The sequence below is a fragment of the Oncorhynchus clarkii genome, chromosome 16, assembly GCF_045791955.1.
Source record: "Oncorhynchus clarkii lewisi isolate Uvic-CL-2024 chromosome 16, UVic_Ocla_1.0, whole genome shotgun sequence".
In the NCBI taxonomy this organism is placed as follows: domain Eukaryota; kingdom Metazoa; phylum Chordata; class Actinopteri; order Salmoniformes; family Salmonidae; genus Oncorhynchus; species Oncorhynchus clarkii.
In genome coordinates, this window is record NC_092162.1 from 64,804,641 (window position 1) to 64,825,849 (window position 21,209).

The following is a 21,209-nucleotide window of genomic DNA, read 5'->3' on the forward strand; positions in this document are numbered from 1 at the left end:
GCACCTATTTCAGTCTAAGTCAGGCACTGAGTACTACCACAAATAGGCCTGTACTTTGTTATATGCCTGCCCATGCCTAATTGCATTCATCATGTTTTGTTATGCTATGTAAGAAAAAAAATAAAACAATATGGCGGGGGAAAGTATACCTGTGGGTTGTTCAAGATTACTACAGATTCAGTTTATTCACTAAATGAATGCTGCTCCAAATATAATGGGTACAAATTGAACTGCAAGGGGACACAGTTGAAATTCTCACTTTACCACCTTGTCTAAATCCTTGGTGAGCAAGAAACGTCATCGATTTTGTGACGTTTGAAGCCTTTCAGGCAGCAACCGATCAAGGAAAAAAAAGCCAACAGGCAGCAATGAGTGATGGTGGAACACGAAAGTAGTCGAGGCATTTGTGGAAACAGGAAGCAACGAGGGAAAAGCAAAGGATTAAGTCAGGCCGTTCGGGCGTCAGAAAGACACACCTTGTTGAATGTTTTTATACCATGAACTATAATCGCAAACGCCGTTTACATTATGGAGGACTTTTGGCGCTCTCCAGTGAACTCGGAAGCAAGTCTACATTGAGCGTTGAGTCGTTCGAATTGACGCACAAATGAGAGACGGTGGGGGTTTCATAAGGGGCAGCGACGCAATCTTGGCGATTATGTTAGCTTGCTAGCAACATGATCTGTTGTCATTTGTTTAAAAAAAAAATTACATACGTCATTTTGAAAGTTTTGATTATCTAGCTAAAAGGAGCGAATTAATGTTTTGCGAATTTAATTCTCATATTTGCTATAATTAAATCAACATGACTTTCCCTCAAACAAACATTCATACCCGTTAGCTTCTAGATAGCTAGCTCACCACTGTCAATAACCAGCTTCTGTAGCATGGAGGGAGAGATGCAAGTGTTACCATCGGATCACTGTTGCATAATAACAAATCGGTGTTGTATCTGTAAATCGCATCCATCTCTACCGTGTCGCAAATCGACTTTTGACACCTTCGTTCAGTGCGCTGACATAATGGACGTAATTTGATTGACGGATAAAATAAAAAGGAATTTCAAGACGAGATGGAGTCTAACCCCTTAATAAGTGGTAAGTGTTTACCCTGAATTTATGTAAATTGAATGTAGTCGGGGAAAACATTTCCGTGCTAGTCTCGACTGTCATGTATATTTGTTTATGTTCATCTTGTGCTAGCTAAAAATAGAAAGGTTTGGCCTTCAATTCATAATCGAACTAGGATGTTGCCAGTGACTAGATTGCTACTAGCCATGTGGATATTGAACTAGCCTCTGGCTAAATGTAATGTCACAACAGGTGTTTTAAAGCATTTGATTATAGTCACAATAATTTGTAGGTTCAGCCATTGGTGATTTTGAAAGCAATTATTCAATATTCATGAACTACTGTAACGTTAGGCTGTAACGTTAGTATAAAGATGATTTACTCACAAGAGATACAGTTTGCTCCCCATTCCAAGAACAAGAATGTTAAACCACACATTATGTAAGATTAGTTTACTGTGAAGAGTAGACCATAATGTAAGCAAGAATTGGTGCATTATTCCAAGGTGCATTTCACGGTGTATTCTCGCATACAAGTTGCACTTGATTTCTATATAGCCTTGGCCTAACTGTTGTGAGTTGAAACGGTTGGCTAATTTGTATATAGGTCATTATGCGGTACTAAACTAATCATAAGTAATCTCCAAAAATGAAGGGGTAAACTTGATCAATAAAATGTATGTGTATAGTACATGAAACATGCTCCCCCTCTTGCCTTACCTCACAGCCCAAAGGTCACCCATACTGTTTCTCTGTGGTGCACTTCACAGAATTATTGCCGCTGCCTCCTCCACCCCAGTTTATTGAAGGTCTGTACCTGCTAACAACCACAAAAGCAACATCACATAGCTTCCCAGGACTTCTCACACTCAAGGTCCTATTCCCATTAGATCTACCATCCAAACCAGTATCTTACTGGACTACACAATTATACCTCAGTATTAAGTGTTGTGATTTATTCCATTGTTTTTCAGTACATTCATTTACTACAATGGCATTACTCGTCTCATGCTTGTAGTGAAGCTAAAGCCTTGATAGATGGCTAATACCACTTTTCAAAATGGAGACACCCTTTGATGCATTGTCCCCCTGAAGGATGGTCATATGGGTGGCATGAAGCCCCCCAAAATCATAGTTAGCCTATAAAATATCGCCATTGGTAATTGTTCTTCTGTCAGTTTTGAATGAATGGAGATTCAGATTGATAGATTTTAGTCTAATCTCTATGTACAATGCTGCTGCTTTGTCTTGATGAGGTCAATGCAGTTCATTCATTTAGGTGTATAAATCCTCTGACCTTTTTGTCTGTGAATAATAATTGGCTATTGAAGCTGAGGCTCACTCCATGCATAGGTTTACCTCTGAGACAATAATGTTTGTCAGTGAAAACAGATTTACAACAACTCTTTGTCAGTTCCGCTAATATTTATACGGCCATTTAATTTATGATGCATTGTACACTGTTTAGCTGAACATTACAACATGTGCACATTACTCAATTCTTCTATCCCAGCACTCACCCAAAAACCTAGTGACATGTTCAGAGTGTGCCTTAAGGAAGCTGGGAAACAGTTACTTTGAAGCTAGGCCTATGTTCTTCCCTCCTTCACATGAGCTAAAGGACTTGTAACTTTGTTATTCAAAATCATGTTGACAGTAATGATGCATCCTTACACTTTAGTACTTGCCTAACTTGGCTACACTCACATATGTTCATGTTAGACTTTGTTGTTTCCCTCCCCTAGTTACCATTAATGAAAGGCTTTTTACCATGGTGATAGTTTCCAAGGTGTTTGATAGGAGTTATGTAATTGGGGGAAAAAATGGTAATAAGGTTCATTTGCATGCCCAACATGTCCTTCCTTAACTACTAATGCACTTCCTTTCTTTCTGTGGCCTGTTGTTCGCTAGTAGCTCTTCGTTTACTGTCTTTTATTCTGGAATTAGACCTGGCTACTATCTGTCAACTACTACACTACCCAGTGTATTGAAATACTACACTACTCAGTGTATTGAAATACTACACTACTCAGTGTATTGAAATACTACACTACCCAGTGTATTGAAATACTACACTACCCAGTGTATTGAAATACTACACTACCCAGTGTATTGAAATACTACACTACCCAGTGTATTGAAATACTACACTACCCAGTGTATTGAAATACTACACTACCCAGTGTATTGAAATACTACACTACCCAGTGTATTGAAATACTACACTACCCAGTGTATTGAAATACTACACTACCCAGTGTATTGAAATACTACACTACCCAGTGTATTGAAATACTACACTACTCACTTTATTGAAATACTACACTACTCACTTTATTGAAATACTACACTATAGAGTCAGTGTATTGAAATACTACACTACTCAGTGTATTGAAATACTACACTACTACACTACCCACTTTATTGAAATACTACACTATAGAGTCAGTGTATTGAAACGCTACACTACCCAGTGTATTGAAATACTACACTACCCAGTGTATTGAAACGCTACACTACCCAGTGTATTGAAATACTACACTACCCAGTGTATTGAAACGCTACACTACCCAGTGTATTGAAATGCTACACTACCCAGTGTATTGAAATACTACACTACCCAGTGTATTGAAATACTACACTACCCAGTGTATTGAAATACTACACTACCCAGTGTATTGAAACATTACACTACCCAGTGTATTGAAACACTACACTACCGAGTGTATTGAAACGCTACACTACCACACCACCCAGTGTATTGAAATACTACAATACTACACTACCCAGTGTATTGAAACACTACACTACCGAGTGTATTGAAACGCTACACTACCCAGTGTATTGAAATACTACAATACTACACTACCGAGTGTATTGAAACACTACACTACTACACTACCGTGGGGATTGAAATGCTACACTATCCACTGTATTGACATACTACACTACCAACTGTATGGAAATACTACACTACCCACTGTATGGAAATACTACACTACCCACTGTATGGAAATACTACACTACCCACTGTATGGAAATACTACACTACCCACTGTATGGAAATACTACACTACCCACTGCATGGAAATACTACACTACCCACTGCATGGAAATACTACACTACCCAGTGTATGGAAATACAACACTACCCAGTGTATGGAAATACTACACTACCCACTGTATGGAAATACTACACTACCCACTGTATGGAAATACTACACTACCCACTGCATGGAAATACTACACTACCCAGTGTATGGAAATACTACACTACTCAGAAACAACTGTATTGAAATACTATACTACTCAGAAACAACTGTATTGAAATACTACACTACTCAGTTTATGGAAATACAACACTACCCACTGTATGGAAATACTACACTACCCAGAAACAACTGTATTGAAATACTACACTATTCAGAAACAACTGTATTGAAATACTACACTACTCAGAAACAACTGTATTGAAATACTACACTACCCAGAAACAACTGTATTGAAATACTACACTATTCAGAAACAACTGTATTGAAATACTACACTACTCAGAAACAACTGTATTGAAATACTACACTATTCAGAAACAACTGTATTGAAATACTACACTACTCAGAAACAACTGTATTGAAATACTACACTACCCAGAAACAACTGTATTGAAATACTACACTACTCAGAAACAACTGTATTGAAATACTACACTACCCAGAAACAACTGTATTGAAATACTACACTACTCAGAAACAACTGTATGGAAATACTACACTACCCACTGTATGGAAATACTACACTACCCAGAAACAACTGTATTGAAATACTACACTACCCAGAAACAACTGTATTGAAATACTACACTACTACTCTCTTCACTGTAATGAAATGAGCAAGGCCAAATAAAGATGCTATTTTATGTTAGAAGGGATTGAACTTAAAATGCTGAATGTTGTTAAACCCTAATAAGGGGAATGGGTAGGCAACATTAAACCCAATAATTAAAATAATCTGTTTTGTACACCATGATCACAGATAGGGTTGCAAAGGGTTGGAAACTTTCCGGTGAATTTCTGGAATTTTTCAGGATATTTTCCATGGGAAGTTTAAGCCTGGGAATTTGGGGAATTTTGCTTTAGTTAGCTTATAACAGTGAACCTTTTTTGTGGGATACACGTAAGGCAATTCTAGGTCTTGTGGCATATTTTGGTTAAACTATCCCCAATTCATTGGAATTGCAACCCTCTGCATGCACAGTGCATTCTTCCATCACATGTACAGCTGATTATCAAGATCTTGTACACTAATGAGATGCTTTTGAGCCTACACTACTACACTGTCTGAGCCAAGGACTACATGCTTTCTGGTAAGTTTTGATTACAATACTGGTTGGAGTGAATATGTTTTATATGACATACATAATTAAAGTAAATAGTAGCCTAGAGCAAAGTTTGTTTAAATCATTTCTAACTCATTTCTGCTAGTTAGTTTTTGCTACCACCTGGGTTTTAGCTTGCTTGAGCCTGCTAACTGAGGAGTGTTAATTCACCTGTTTCCACACGTTTCATTTTAAAACATTTATCTTACAAAATGAGTTGTTTAATCTAACCGCTTAACGTTTTATCTGTACATGGTATTGTATTTTACTTTTTTTTTACTATTTATTTTTCAAATTTTTACAGGAAAATGCCACGAGCACTATCTGATATGTGGAGACATTTCACTGCAGCTGATGTAGAAGGATTGGCAAATACTGTGTCAAATCATATGTAAAGAATGCAACAAAGGTGCAGAATCATCTGGCCATGTGCATAAAGTTCCCTCAGCACTCGCATCAAGCAACCTCTGACAAAAGTCCCTCTACTTCTATTCGAGGTGAAAATGATGAATCCGACACCTTATCGATGGCAACAGTTCATGGTCCTCCTGGAATCAGAAGTTTTTTTGACTCAATGGAGGAACGTAGTCAGAGATGCTGATGAATGTCATGCTCGAGCTGTGTATGCAACTGGTTCACCTCTGATGCTCACAGCCAATGTGTATTGGAAGAGATTTCTGAATGTTCTTTGCCCAGCATACACCCCTCCAACCAGACATGCTTTACCTACTATTTTGCTGGATGCAGAGTTCAACAGAGTTCAAGTGAAGGTCAAGCAAATCATAGAGAAAGCAGACTTTATTGCAATCATCTCTGATGGGTGGTCGAATGATCGTGGGCAAGGAATAATGAACTACATCATCTCCACCCCTCAACCAGTATTCTACAAGAGCACAGACACAAGGGACAACAGACACACCGGTCTCTACATTGCAGATGAGCTGAAGGCAGTCATCAATGACCTTGGACCACAGAAGGTATTTGCAATGGTGACAGACAATGCTGCGAACATGAAGGCTGCTTGGTCTAAAGTGGAGGAGTCCTGCCCTCACATCACACCCATTGGCTGTGCTGCTCATGCATTGAATCTGCTCCTCAAGGACATCATGGCACTGAAAACAATGGATACACTCTACAAGAGAGCCAAGGAAATGGTTAGGTATGTGAAGGGTCATCGAGTTGTAGCAGTAATCTACCTCAACAATCAAAGTGAGAAGAATAAGAGCACCACATTGAAGCTGCCTAGCAACGCCCGTCGGGGTGGTGTTGTCATCATGTTTGACAGTCTTCTGGAGGGGAAGGAGTCTCTCCAAGAAATGTCCATATAACAGTCTGCCGATATGGACAGCCACATCAACAGGATCCTCCTGGATGATGTACTGCCCTGCCCACTTCACTGTTGCTCCAAGCAGAGGAAACTGCAGTTCTGAAAAACATTACAAAGCGTGATGACTTCTGCCTGAAGCCCATACATGCCGCAGTGTACATGTTGGACCCCAAGTATGCTGGCAAGAGCATCCTGTCTGGTGCAGAGATCAACAAGGCCTATGGTGTCATCACTACTGTTTCTCGCCACTGTGGCCTGGATGAGGGCAGTCTGGCGAAGTATGCTTCCAAGCAAGGGCTTTGGGATGGAGATGCCAACATACAGTGGGGCAAAAAAGTATTTAGTCAGCCACCAATTGTGCAAGTTCTCCCACTTAAAAAGATGAGAGAGGCCTGTAATTTTCATCATAGGTACACTTCAACTATGACAGACAAAATGAGAGAGAAAAATCCAGAAAATCACATTGTAGAATTTTTTATGAATTTATTTGCAAATTATGGTGGAAAATAAGTATTTGGTCACCTACAAACAAGCAAGATTTCTGGCTCTCACAGACCTGAAACAACTTCTTTAAGAGGCTCCTCTGTCCACTCGTTACCTGTATTAACGGCACCTGTTTGAACTTGTTGTCAGTATAAAAGACACCTGTCCACAACTCAAACAGTCTCACTCCAAACTCCACTATGGCCAAGACCAAAGAGCTGTCAAAGGACACCAGAAACTAAATTGTAGGCCTGCACCAGGCTGGGAAGACTGAATCTGCAATAGGTAAGCAGCTTGGTTTGAAGAAATCAACTGTGGGAGCAATTATTAGGAAATGGAAGACATACAAGACCACTGATAATCTCCCTCGATCTGGAGCTCCACGCAAGATCTCACCCCGTGGGGTCAAAATGATCACAAAAACGGTGAGCAAAAATCCCAGAGCCACACGGGGGGACCTAGTGAATGACCTGCAGAGAGCTGGGACCAAAGTAACAAAGCCTACCATCAGTAACACACTACGCCGCCAGGGACTTAAATCCTGCAGTGCCAGACGTGTCCCCCTGCTTAAGCCAGTGCATATCCAGGCCCGTCTGAAGTTTGCTAGAGAGCATTTGGATGATCCACAAGAAGATTGGGAGAATGTTATATGGTCAGATGAAACCAAAATATAACTTTTTGGTAAAAACTCAACTCGTCGTGTTTGGAGGACAAAGAATGCTCAGTTGCATCCAAAGAACACCATATCTACTGTGAAGCATGGGGGTGGAAACATGCTTTGGGGCTGTTTTCTGCAAAGGGACCAGGACGACTGATCCGTGTAAAGGAAAGAATGAATGGGGCCATGTATCGTGAGATTTTGAGTGAAAACCTCCTTCCATCGGCAAAGGCATTGAAGATGAAACATGGCTGGGTCTTTCAGCATGACAATGATCCCAAACACACCGCCGGGCAACGAAGGAGTGGCTTTGTAAGAAGCATTTCAAGGTCCTGGAGTGGCCTAGCCAGTCTCCAGATCTCAACCCCATAGAAAATCTTTGGAGGGAGTTGAAAGTCCGTGTTGCCCAGCAACAGCCCCAAAACATCACTGCTCTAGGGGAGATCTGCATGGAGGAATGGGCCAAAATACCAGCAACAGTGTGTGAAAACCTTGTGAAGACTTACAGAAAACGTTTGACCTCTGTCATTGCCAACAAAGGGTATATAACAAAGTATTGAGATAAACTTTTGTTATTGACCAAATACTTATTTTCCACCATAATGGCTTTTTGAGCCTGACAACGAGCCATCCTCAACAAAGTTGGAAAGTGACTGGGAAGATGAGGCCCCAGAGTCTGACGTTCAAGAGGTGGACATTGAGGAGGTCCAAGGAGAAGACATGGAAGATTGAGAGGAAGACAATCAAAGCTTTAGTTTCTAGACTATCATTTTACAGATGTATGTTGAAAACCTTTTTGGGAGATGCGATGGATCATTGGGGATCATTCAATATTCCCTTTATTTTGTTGTTCAGTTAAATCGTCCAATGTGAAGAATCAACTCATTTAATTAAAGTTGAATTCATAACTAAATTGTTTTTTTGTTTTTTTCTATTGGAAGGATTTAAAATTTTTAATTATATCAACTTATAAGGTAAAAGGTTTATGTTTCCGTCTCCATGTGATATGGTAAATATGTCCAATGCAAAAAACATCTACATTTTAAATGGTATTGATATTCATTTGCATATATTTCTGTTAATTCCCATATATTCCCGTTCATTCCCATGGAAGTTTTCCACCTGAATATTCCCCAAAATGTGCAACCCTAGTCACAGATCTGAAAAATAACAAATCAGTGTGACAAAATATTTTCCTTTTCTTCCAATGTTTCCCAAACACTGGCACAAATGAGTAGGCCCCAACCTGAATTCAGTAGCTAGCCATGGCACAATGAGTAGGCCCCAACCTGAATTCAGTAGCTAGCCATGGCACAAATGAGTAAGCCCCAACCTGAATTCAGTAGCTAGCCATGGCACAAATGAGTAGGCCCCAACCTAAATTCAGTAGCTAGCCATGGCACAAATGAGTAGGCCCCAACCTGAATTCAGTAGCTAGCCATGGCACAAATGAGTAGGCCCCAACCTAAATTCAGTAGCTAGCCATGGCACAAATGAGTAGGCCCCAACCTGAATTCAGTAGCTAGCCATGGCACGAATGAGTAGGCCCCAACCTAAATTCAGTAGCTAGCCATGGCACAAATGAGTAGGCCCCAACCTAAGTTCAGTAGCTAGCCATGGCACAAATGAGGTGGCCCTAATCTTAACTCAGTAGCTAGACTAGCTGCTGTATCTAAATGAGGCTGTGAGAGCTCATTCAGATGTTGTCTGTTATGGATCGTTGCTGCAAGGCAGTCTCACTCATGTTTCTGATTTGTTCCCCCCTGCAGCCATGGACCCGTCCATCACGTTGTGGCAGTTCCTGCTGCATCTCCTCGAGGACGACAGCCATAGGCACCTCATCTCCTGGACCTCTGGGGACGGGGAGTTCAAGCTGCTGGACGCAGAGGAGGTGGCACGCCTCTGGGGGCTCCGCAAGAACAAGACCAACATGAACTACGATAAACTAAGCAGGGCGCTGCGATACTACTATGATAAGGTATCCTTGCTGCTTATTGTTTGGTATGAGACTTTTTCAAGTATTTATGAGATGTTTGATCCACTGAGTGAAGCTATAACATTAATCATATTTGTTGATTTTCTGTCCACAAACAATGAGCTCAGCATTGTGTTCAGGTGTAAATTCACGACTCAAAGCAGAAAAGGCTGTTCCAGATCATTTATGTGTAGCAGTATACTGGTAGCAGCCCAGTAGGTGTAAGCCTACTTCTTTCAGCTAGATATTTTGTTGAGGTAATTGTTTTTGTTTTTTCAGTATGGTTTATTGCAATTGTCTGTTAATTCAGTGTAATCCTTTATAGAATATCATCAAGAAGGTGAGTGGGCAGAAGTTTGTCTACAAGTTTGTAGCCCACCCTGACCCTTCATCAGTGGACTGTGTCAGAGGCGGTGAGGATTCTCAGCAACAGGAGAATCTTGATGCAGCGGGCCAGACCAAGTCCCCAGGAGGGGGGTCTTCTAACTGCCCCTCCAAGAACCTGCAGATGCAGCGGTCCTCTCCAGTCTCTGTCCAGCGCAGCTCTCGCAACGACTACATGAAGTCAGGGCTCTACTCCACCTTCACCATCCAGTCCCTCCAAGCCCCCTGCAGGACCTCTCCACAGCCTATAAAGACTGAGCTGCTGAATCAGGACTCTTCCCCCAGACCCCACAGCGCTGATCGGACACTGCGGGAGGTGAGGGCCCATGACGAGGACCTCTCCATTTTAACCATGGTCATTACTACTAAATATCCTTTTTTTCCGTTATTGGTGTTGATGAAATGTCAAATGTGTGATTAAAGTGACTATTGAACGGTTCAGACTACTACAAGTGTTACCTGTCTGTCAGGTGTGTCTGGATGGCCAGAGCTCCTCCATGCAGGGCTGTGGCAGCGTAGAGGGTAGCCTGCAGGTCACACTGACTCATCCCTCGCCCTGTGTCACGCCTGCCCTCAGCCCCCAGACCTTGTCAGTGTCAACCACAGGCAGCTCGGTAAGACACTCACAAGTCACAAAATGTCCTCCTTTTGTCAAAGATTCTGTTGATCCATATGTTTGTGCTTAAAACAAATGTAAAACATTTGTGCTTAAAACTATTTTCTACAAAGTGTACCTAAATGCCCTGTTTGAACCATAGTACCCTGTTGACTCAAATGTTGCTCACGGATTCTGATTCTGGATGCTATGGTGTGCAAATCTAATGTTTCTCTTTAAATGCTGTTTTGAACGTCCAGAAGTCTCAGCCACAGAAGACCCAGAACCTATGCGACCCTCCTCAGATCTATCTGACCAGTGTGTCGGACCCTGGCTCCCTCACTCCTCTGACCCTGACCCCTGTTGCTGCACCTGGGGCCCCGGGGGAGTGTGTGGTGAACCAGCCTCAGGGCCATCCTGTCTTTGTGGTCATCAAGCCCTCACATTTGGTGCATTCCAAAGAGCAAAACCTCACGTCTGAAGAGGAACTGGTGAAGATCATGACCTTGGGGGAGAAACATGTTGTAGAGGTGAATGAGAAGAGAACACACAAGCAAATTACATGTTCCATTGTTCCATGGTTTTATTTGGACCTTTCTCCTCTTCTAGGTTCCGGAATCTGCATCAGGACCAAGGGAACCTGAAACCCCCCTCTCCATTGATGTCCTCCCACCCTGCGTGGAACCAGTGGGCCAGCCTGTTGGGGAAGGGGAGGAACAAGGCAAAGATGAGGCCCATTTACCAGGCAAGTCATACATACCTCACACAATATGATGTCCACATATTTGTAACTATACTGTATGCTTTAGATGTGTGGAATTATACAACAGATGGGTCTAATCTGCAGTGCCGATTGGTTAAAACCGCATTCCAGCCGGTGTCTATTCCAGAAGTTACACCCGTGCCAATATATCTTCCTAACACTGGCTTCTCACTTAAACATGACACTGTTCTTATTACTGGGTTTTTATTCCTGTAAAGACAGGTATGCCTACTGTTCCCTCATTCTTGGTCCTTCCTCCCCCTCAGAAAATTCCATGACTCCAGCAGTTGCTCTTCAAGCGGCTACTCATCCAGCCTGGTCGCCCCAGGAAGTACAACCCCCGAAAGCCAAGAAGCCCAAAGTCCTAGAACTGCCCTCTTCCTCAACCCTCCTACCCCCTGGTCTGTCACTGGATCAGGTCAATGCTGCCGTCAACAGCCTTCTGGCCCCTGGAAGTGCCACCAACACTCTGACTCCTACAGTGTTCACCTCCCATTCTCTGGTAAGTGACATCTCTGGCCTGGTCAGTGCCACATAAAAATAAATTAAACTGTCACACTTCCTGGGGCCTCATTTAACAAATGTCGGTGTATTAGTGTGTTTTCAACTTTCCAAACGCCTTTCTACCCTCACCAAATTATTATTATACATGATTTATCAAGACAATAATGTATTTAGTTTGATATGATATGAATGCATTGATTAAAATAGTTTCTGTGTTAAACTGGCTAATAATCATAAATGTTCTATATTTTTGTGCTCTGTCCCTTAGACTCCGGTATTACTGACACCAAGTCCTCTCCCCTCCACCATCCACTTCTGGAGCACACTCAGTCCCATTGCTCCCCGGAGCCCGGCCAAGCTCTCCTTTCAGGTATGTCCTTCTGTCCTGTCCCTGCTGCTGCCTGGCAGAGGGCACTAGAGCAGGCCATCTGGCCATCCTGATCTCATCTACATCACTAACAGAAGTATAGAGAGATGGGTTGTATTATACATATTTTTAGATTTACCTAATGCCATATAATGTTGGTCACAACTTACTAGTGCTGAGCGATATGTCGTTACATAGTTTAGCGCAGAAAACATGCTAATTAATTACAATGACCATAATCCATTGCGCGCCCGCATACTTGTCCGGTCTGTGTGGAGTAGACAGGGAGACTGACTGAGAGAAGAGAGCTTGTGTTCGAGAGGGATAGAAAGCAGTGCTTCGCGAGCCTGAAAATACATGATATAAGTCCAGGGCCTCCGATCGATGTTTTTTCTGTAAAAAAGAATCCTGGACTTATTTTGTATTTAAAAAAATAAATACATTCACTCTCAATATTACAATTATTGATAGAGAAAAAACAAAAAATAGGTTTGAAGTTCATGTCAATGCTTAAATCACATCAGAAGAAAATAATAATATGGAATTCCCCTTTTAATTGCGCATCTAGCAAGAGAGGAATGTGTCAGTCTAGCGATGTTTCTGCTGTCAGGCCTACTGCTGCAGCACATGTCATGGCACAGTTTGTAAAACAATGGCCACCCAATTGATACAGATCATCATGATATAGTTCTGTCAGCTAGGCCTAATTATTTGCAGTTAACATTTAATTGAGAAGGTTTTTGGGAAATTCTTTGTCTACCCACATGGCGGTTATCATTAGCATCAATCAATGGCTACATATAGAGTGGTAAACAAACAATGCACCAAATAGACAGACATAGACAAACGTGCTGGAAATGTATTGGCAGAGGTTGTTACTTTTGCAGTGGCTAACCAGGGGTGAGATAATGTCATTGTGGCTTTGATTGGATAGTAGCCGGGAGATTTATGCTTTTGACAGTTTGCGATGGAACAAATGAAGAAATGCATGTACTTTCAGAATTGATTGGCGAGCCACTCATAGGTGAGCCACTCATAGGTGAGCCACTCATAGGCGAGCTACTGGTAGCTCGGGATCTATCTGTTGGAGACCCCTGATCTAAACTGTTGATAGTTGGTATTCAGCAGTCATAAAAGGGTACTTTATTTACTTTGAAGAACTATTCAAATTGTGATTTTTGTCAGACAGAATAGGCTGCAGCTCTATAGATATGAGATGATGACTCGGAATTAAATAAAAAAAAGTTGTAAAATAAAACAAATATTTTATTAAAGTCATGTGAATAAATGATGGTTAATAAGTGAATAGCAGGTAATGGGCAGTCACTATCATCATGGGACTTAAGTATTAATTGTTTTATTCTGTGGTGTTACAGCATTCAATATATATTCATAGTGCATTTAAAGCTACAATATGAAACTTTTGGGGCGAGCTGACCAAATTCCCATAGAAATGTGAGTTATAGATCAGTCATTCTCATTGAAAGCAAGTCTAAGAAGCGGTAGATCTGTGTGCATTATTTCAATGCTTCCCGTTCTTAAGTTTTGTTTTTGCGTCTTTCACCTTCGGTTTTGTACACCAGCTGGAAATACAATATTTCGGGTTATGGAAAAGATATTTCACAGCGGTTTAGAGTTATGTACACTTAGGTACAATGATTATCTATCTACAAGAGCTTGTTTTGTCACAAACCTGAAATTATGCAAACTATTAACATTTTAGCAACCAGGAAATGGTTTAGCAATTTCTGCATAGTGAACCTTTAACGTCTAAAGAAAATTCTCGAAATCGAAAACTGACCAAAAATCACTAATTGCTCAGCACAACTACTTGCGTATGTACAGCACCGGTCTAAAGTTTGGACACCTACTCATTCAAGAGTTTTTCTTTACTTTTACTATTTTCTACATTGTAGCATAATAGTGACGACATCAAAACTATAAAATAACACACATGGAATCACGTAGTAGCCAAATAAAGTGTTAAACAAATCAAAATCAAATTATATTTGAGATTCTTCAAAGTAGCCACCCTTTGCCTTGATGACAGCTTTGCACACTCTTGGCATTCTCTCAACCACCTTCACCTGGAATGCTTTTCCAACAGTCTTGAAGGAGTTCCCACATATGCTGAGCACTTGTTGGCTGGTTTTCCTTCACTCTGCGGTCCAACTCATCCCAAACCATCTCAATTGGGTTGAGGTCGGGTGATTGTGGAGGCCAGGTGATCTGATGCATCACTCTCCTTCTTGGTCAAATAGCCCTTACACAGCCTGGAGGTGTGTTGGGTCATTGTCCTGTTGAAAAACAAATGATAGCCCCACTAAGCGCAAACCAGATGGGATGTCGTAATGCTGTGGTAGCCATGCGGGTTAAGTGTGCCTTCTAAATGAATCACAGACTGTGTCACCAGCAAAGCACCATTACCCCTCCTCCTCCATGACTGTGACTACCTCATTAAGAGGGTTGAGAGAATGCCAAGAGTGTGCAAAGTTGTCACCTTGAAGAATCTCAAATATGAAATATATTTTGATTTAACACTTATTTTGGTTACTACATGTGTTATTTCATAGTTTTAAGGTCTTCACTATTATTCTACAATGTAGAAAATAGTAAAAACAAAGAAAAACCCTTGAATGAGTAGGTGTGTCCAAATGTTTGACTGGTACTGTACTGTATGTAGGTTTAGGTACATTATGATTTCTGCGTTAATAGAAAATACTTTAACCTCCCTCTACTGGTTAACAATCATACTACAACATCTTACACCGTCCCAGTGCTGGACCACAACTTCTCATTTATTACATAGTTGAGCCTTTTAACACATAACAAATGGACAACAGGATGTAACTACTCTAGATGTTACTAATCAGCTGTACTTTATTGTTTTAGTTCCCCTCCAATGGAAGCAATCATATCCATATCCCTGCCTTGAGTGTGGACGGCCTGTCTACTCCTGTAGTGCTGTCGCCAGGCCCACAGAAACCATGAGGAGAGTCCTGGAGTCCTTCCACAGTCGTGTGGACATTGATTCCCCAGTTCAGCCTATGGGACAGAAGGTACACTCCATGACCAAATCAAGTACTCCAAGCCAGAGTGCACTCATGAGTGGAGATCTGGTGTCCGGAGTGCTGTTGAATGAATGATTTTTTTAGCAGTTGGAATCTGCATTCAAAGAACCTCATGACGGGCTAGCCCAGATGTTCTGGATCAAGGCCAAGAGGTGGTGTTGGCAACTTTGAAACTTAGAGGGGCTACTTTTTTTTTCTTTTTTTGTTGCCAGATAAGGAATTTTTGGTGCGTCTCTCTTTCTTTTTCGATTCAGATTTTTGCCTCAAATTTAAATTGATATTATATATATATTTAAATATATTTTCCTGTTTTATAATTTCCCCCATGACAGGGCACTTGACTTTATAGATTAAACTTTGTCCATGAAAGCATTATGGTAGTGCTTGCCCATTGCTTTACATGTAATTGGTTTCTTATTCTCTAGTACTTTTCAAATGACCAGTTACATGAAGAAAAGATGGGTACCTGTAGTGGTACCATACCAAGTGTTTTACTTGCAGATGAACTTGGAAGGCATGTTGATGCTTGATGCTGTTTTTTTTTAAGAAGCCAAGTCATGTGAACATTTTATAATCATGGTGAAGAAATGGCGCTTACCATTGATAATCTCATGGCTGGATTGGAACTTTTATTCTGGAAAAGTCTAGCTTTTTACATTTTTAACATGAAAACCAGAGAACTAGTGGATGTGTTTTAACGATTCAGATGAATACATTCAAATGTACTGTTTATTTTGATGGAGAATCAGGTGTGATCACGTTCTGTTGTTATGTGAATTTGATAGTCGGTCATGTTCACTGTCCATTCCAGGTTTTCTTTTAGGTTTAATTACTAGTTAATTATTTTGATGCCAAGATGGAACATTGGTTCTGGAGTATCATGTGAAACTTCACCAAAGACCAGCTGTATTGATTAAATCCTATGTAATTTTAGAGATGCAGTGGTAGCCTTCATTCATGCAAGGGCTATAACACCTTATAATGCTACCAAAATCACACACAGAATACCCAGTTTACTTTCAAAATGGATTTAAAAAAGACTAGGTTTGCTAGCATAATTGTATATAATCATTATGCGACATGGTTAAAGACCAAGTATAACTTACAATAGATCAGGTTATCATTGAAAATAAAATGGTTAAACTTTTGATCAGCTTTGATTTCATTTAGTTTTTACTGAAAATAACTTGGTTGATTTATAGAGATATTTGTCCACTGGCCATTTTTACATTAGCAAACAATTGGAAACGTTGACACAATTATTTTTAATTTATTTAGACAATGCTTATAGCAAAAAGCTTAAAAAGCTTTGTTGGTTGATTAGCAATTGGTGTCCAACAATTATTTTTGTACATTAAAAGAGTACATATGTTACTCTTAAAGAGTGCATTTTATAAAGTTCTGACTCATGACATTGTTAGCTCAGTTTGCTCCTAGTTAAAGGAGATGCATTAGTATCCTTAACAACAGTCCAGCTTCACACCAAATAGCCTTTCCAAATATACTTACTGTACCATCTAATGAAGTAGTGTTAGCCTTCTAGAGTCAGTGGACCACAGTAACTTGTTATTGGCAGGGCTCTTTTGGTCTGTTACTGTACTGGAGTCTATAATGTATATCTGAATTCATTAATAATATCTGAATTCATTTAATCATCTTTTGTAGTTTAAGAGCTTGTAATTATTGTCTAATCGGGGGCTTATTCAGGACATATGAGTCTTTTTGTTGTAATGTATTTTTTAGTGTTATGTCTACGGACAATATCTGAAATTGTATTTAATGAGGTGATTCAATCAAAACACACCTAGTTGCATTTGGTATTTCATTTGTAAAGTTAGATTGGGATAGTTTAAATCATAATTGTAATGTGTATCTAAAAAATATACAAAAAAAAAAATAGGAGTGCCTCAAGAATAAGGAATTGAACCCAACTGTTAACCAGTTAGTGTTTTGGTTGAACCCTCTCCCCAGAATGTAATGTGTGTCTCTTCAATCACTGCTCTGTGACTGTTTGTTTCTCTGTGAGCCTGTCTAACCTCTGGTTTTAGTTACAGGTGCCCAGCAGATCCCAGGAAATAGGCTTCATTCGATTACTAAGCAACCTTTAGAAATGTCACATCTGCCCACTCAAAAGCACTTCAAAATAATCCTAGTGGATGTTTGGCTATTCTAAGTACCTGCTTCACTCCCTTACCCTACTTCTAGTCAAGTAAAGACTGTTGGCCAGTGATTTCATGCATAGCACTTTACCTTGAACTTAACATCACAATGTCAAAACCCTCTTTGAGGGACTGACTTTTTTCTACTTCATTCCTAGTCACAATTGGCAAAACAATTAGCTAGTATTGGAACGGTGTGTGCCACTCTCATCAAATCAGTTACCCTTCACTGTTTGGTGATCAGTCATTCATACACGTAATCGGTCACTAACGCCGATGTCATGGTGGTACACTTACCACAAGAATATGCCTTGTTATTATTCATCATGACATGGGTCTAAAAGTCATTTCTAACGCTGATCACACTATTGCAACTGAACGGTTAGAAACAACAGTTCTAAATATACATGCAATCTATTCTATGACAATGCGCTTAGCAATGCCTTGTTGGCTAGACTGTCTTTTTGTGCAGAGTGTATTTAACAACAAAATTGTAAACATCACGGAAACAAGAAGATTATAAATGCCTCTGTATATTTTAACATCCTACGCCCCAGTCTGTAGCTTTATACATCTCAGGCTGTGTTCTGTTCATGATATTGCTGTCTTTTAACAGTCGTGTGCTAATATTATTCGATTGTATTACCTGGGACTTAAAATGTACTTACCCCTTCTAATTCAAAAACTATAGTTTTGATAGTTTGTGTGTAATATTATGTGTCCGTGGTGTAACTCCAGTACCTTGTTGATACTTCTGCCTGTGTATTGCTACAGTACTGGTGATACATCCTGCTCTAGCCTAGCATGTTTGTGTTGTGTAGGCAATTGAATGAAATGTGTTTACTATTGACCAGTCACTTTTATGACATGAATGTTGATGGATTGCTCAAATACCTGGCCTATTTCTCAGTTTGACAGCTGGGGGATTTCCCCAGACCCATGGGCTGACAGTTTAAATCAGACGGAGCAACAGTGATGGGATAGTGATGTCATAGGTTAGTGAGGGATAAATGGCAGCATTTTACAGAAGAGAGAGACTGCTACTGTTTGCTCAGTGTTGGGGCAAAAGCCTTTTGATTTAAAAAAAAGTTGTCCGTTTTGGTCACAAATGAAAACTATTCTTGGAAATACAAGCCTAAATGATATACCTAAGAATACAGTATGTTTGTCTGCATATGAATAATTGTCTATACAGAAATGTATTGCTTTTGTAAATGTGTTATTGCAGTTTTATCACGTAGATACAGCGCTCTGCTACGTCTTCTATGATAAGAGGATCTGACTGTTGTGTGCTAGAGTTTATTCTACTGCATATATGGACATAAGCCTTGTAATGTGCTGTAAATATGTTCTACAGGCATCTATGTTTAAGCTCTTTTCAGATATGGATAACATGAAAATACTCACTTGATCCTTTCTTCATCCCAATTTTCAGATGGCACATGACCCACTGGGCACAGACGTCAGTTCAAAGTCTAGTTTCGATTTACATTTGGTTGAGTTGTCAACTAATGTGAATTCAACAACAAAAAAATCACCATGTCATTGGATGTTGGTTAAAAGTTGGTTAAAATAAAAATTAAATGCCCTTTGACCTTTTGCAAATCCAATCAGTTTTTCACGTTGTTTCGACGTCCTCACAATGACGTGGAAACAATGTTGATTCAACAAGTTTTTGCCCAGTGAGGAGGAGGAGGAGGTTGTTCATCATGTGCTTGTCTTTAACATACTGGCCCTCTTTGTCCCAGTTCCATAGTCTACACATTTTAGCATTTTGCTGTCTCAACTCTCCTGAAAACTGTTCAGAAATCAGTTATTAATGCGAAGCAAGTTTAGCTGAACTAATAAACTATGATATCCATCAAATATAAAATGGATATAAACGCACCAGGCCATTCTGAACCCTCTTCAGACTGTTAATAATATACAGCATGTATGAATTTGATAATTCTTTTTTGACTACCATGCAAATGAATTAGCCAAAGCCTTAAAGTTAAGTTTTCAGACAAATGGAGATGAGGAACATTTGGGTGTTAGGTATCCATTTATGCAAGTGAGGGATTTTTTTGAAACGGGTGAGATGGATATTGTGAAGAAAAGCCATTTATTGGAACATATTTTCACCTACCAGAAGTGGGGAAAAGTATGAGCATCTTGAGTTGCTTAGAAGTTCGATAAACTTCAGTATTTGAGTTCACCACTTCTTTCACCAGCAAAAGATGTATTGATTGTCTTTTTTCAAAGGAGGGATATTTTACTCTGCTCATGAGCGCTATAGTCTGAATGCCACACAGACAGACCCACATTGTCTATCATCTCATTGTAACTTAAATGCTACATACAGTACATTTGTGTTTTTAGGTTGTATGAAAAATGCAGTTGTGTTTTCAAACGTTCTGTGGCTCTCAACTCTGACCAGAGATTTGAGCTACATTTTGTTGTCTCTTTTTGAATGTTTCTGAAACATTATGGATCTACAACCTTGACATGTACTATTGTGTGATAGCTTTGTCATTGTGTACAGTTTTTTTATTCAAGAATGTTTAGGGAAACCTAAAACACTGTATATATGTTTGTGAAAATTGTCGTATCTCTTGCTGAAATAAGTACCCATGTCTTTGAGGTATTGGCTCTTGTTTGTTTCTGTCGCGTTTGGTTTCAGATGCGTGTAGCCTTTTCCCTTCCCCATGGGAGTGATTGTCTCTGGGGGTTTATTTACAGAGGGGAGGGTTTGCTTTTATTTTTTTGGAAATATCCAAATATATTATATTTACTGGAAGAGAGAGAGACAAACTATTTTTTATCTACACACTTCAATTTGTTTGTGTAAATGTTATAGATATTATTCTTGTTTTCTAAAAACAGATCTAGAACTAATATTAGGAGTTAATAAAATCCTATTTTGTTCTGTACAAGGTTTTGTTCTTCCTTTCTTTGAAATCACGTTGATGCTGTTTGTTTCTCTGAAGTGTATTGCAGTTTGAAGTACACCTCAAAAGTTTTATTTTAAATGATGCACAATGCTGAAAGGTGTGTGGAGTGACAGTCAAACTAGTATGCCAACACTGGAACTACACTCAACCCAACAGCATATGATCCTTTTCAGCACCATGTACGTTTCTTCTTTCTGAAATGACAGAAACCAATAATGCCCCAGTTGGGAGATATTCTTGACACCAAAACTTTACAACAAATGAATAAACATCTCTGAATATCAAAATGCAGCCTCTTAATTTAGAAATCCAACCACACTCATCCTTCCTGTTTTTGGTTGTGATAGCATCAGATGCAACCTGTGAGGGATTTAATACACAGTACTATATCCCTCAAAATATTCCAAAAGCACTCCCTGAAGGAGCTTCCGTCGCTGGTGTCATCATCCCTCTGGGGAGAGCGGGTCCTCCAGAGTACCAGGCTAGGTATTAATTAAAGAGGAAAGCAAGCAGAGGCACAGCAGGACTTTCACACAATGTACTGAT

The 21,209-nt window shown here is 39.9% G+C and overlaps 1 protein-coding gene across 2 annotated transcripts; it reads left to right on the forward strand.

Annotated features, from left to right (window-relative positions):
* The first annotated feature begins 331 nt into the window (after nt 1–331).
* Nucleotides 332–20,642, forward strand: LOC139368917 (ETS transcription factor ELK1). Of its 2 annotated transcripts, none has more exons than XM_071108409.1 (9): nt 332–1,097; nt 9,682–9,890; nt 10,213–10,626; nt 10,742–10,885; nt 11,127–11,396; nt 11,476–11,611; nt 11,896–12,131; nt 12,402–12,503; nt 15,393–20,642. In XM_071108409.1, the coding sequence occupies exons 1-9, from the start codon at nt 1,073–1,075 to the stop codon at nt 15,489–15,491; spliced, it is 1,635 nt and encodes a 544-aa protein (XP_070964510.1). In that variant the 5' UTR covers nt 332–1,072; the 3' UTR covers nt 15,492–20,642. The 2 variants fall into 2 exon arrangements, with proteins under 2 accessions (XP_070964510.1, XP_070964511.1); XM_071108410.1 differs by having other exon boundaries at nt 854–1,097; nt 10,213–10,587; nt 15,393–15,715.
* The last annotated feature ends 567 nt before the right edge of the window (nt 20,643–21,209 follow it).

Excerpts from the sequence above, each read along its gene's own strand:
- LOC139368917 (XM_071108409.1), top strand. The coding sequence starts at position 1,073 with ATGGAGTCTAACCCCTTAATAAGTG. Across the intron at positions 9,891-10,212 it reads TGCGATACTACTATGATAAG|AATATCATCAAGAAGGTGAG; the intron begins GTATCCTTGCTG and ends AATCCTTTATAG. Across the intron at positions 11,612-11,895 it reads AGATGAGGCCCATTTACCAG|AAAATTCCATGACTCCAGCA; the intron begins GCAAGTCATACA and ends CCTCCCCCTCAG.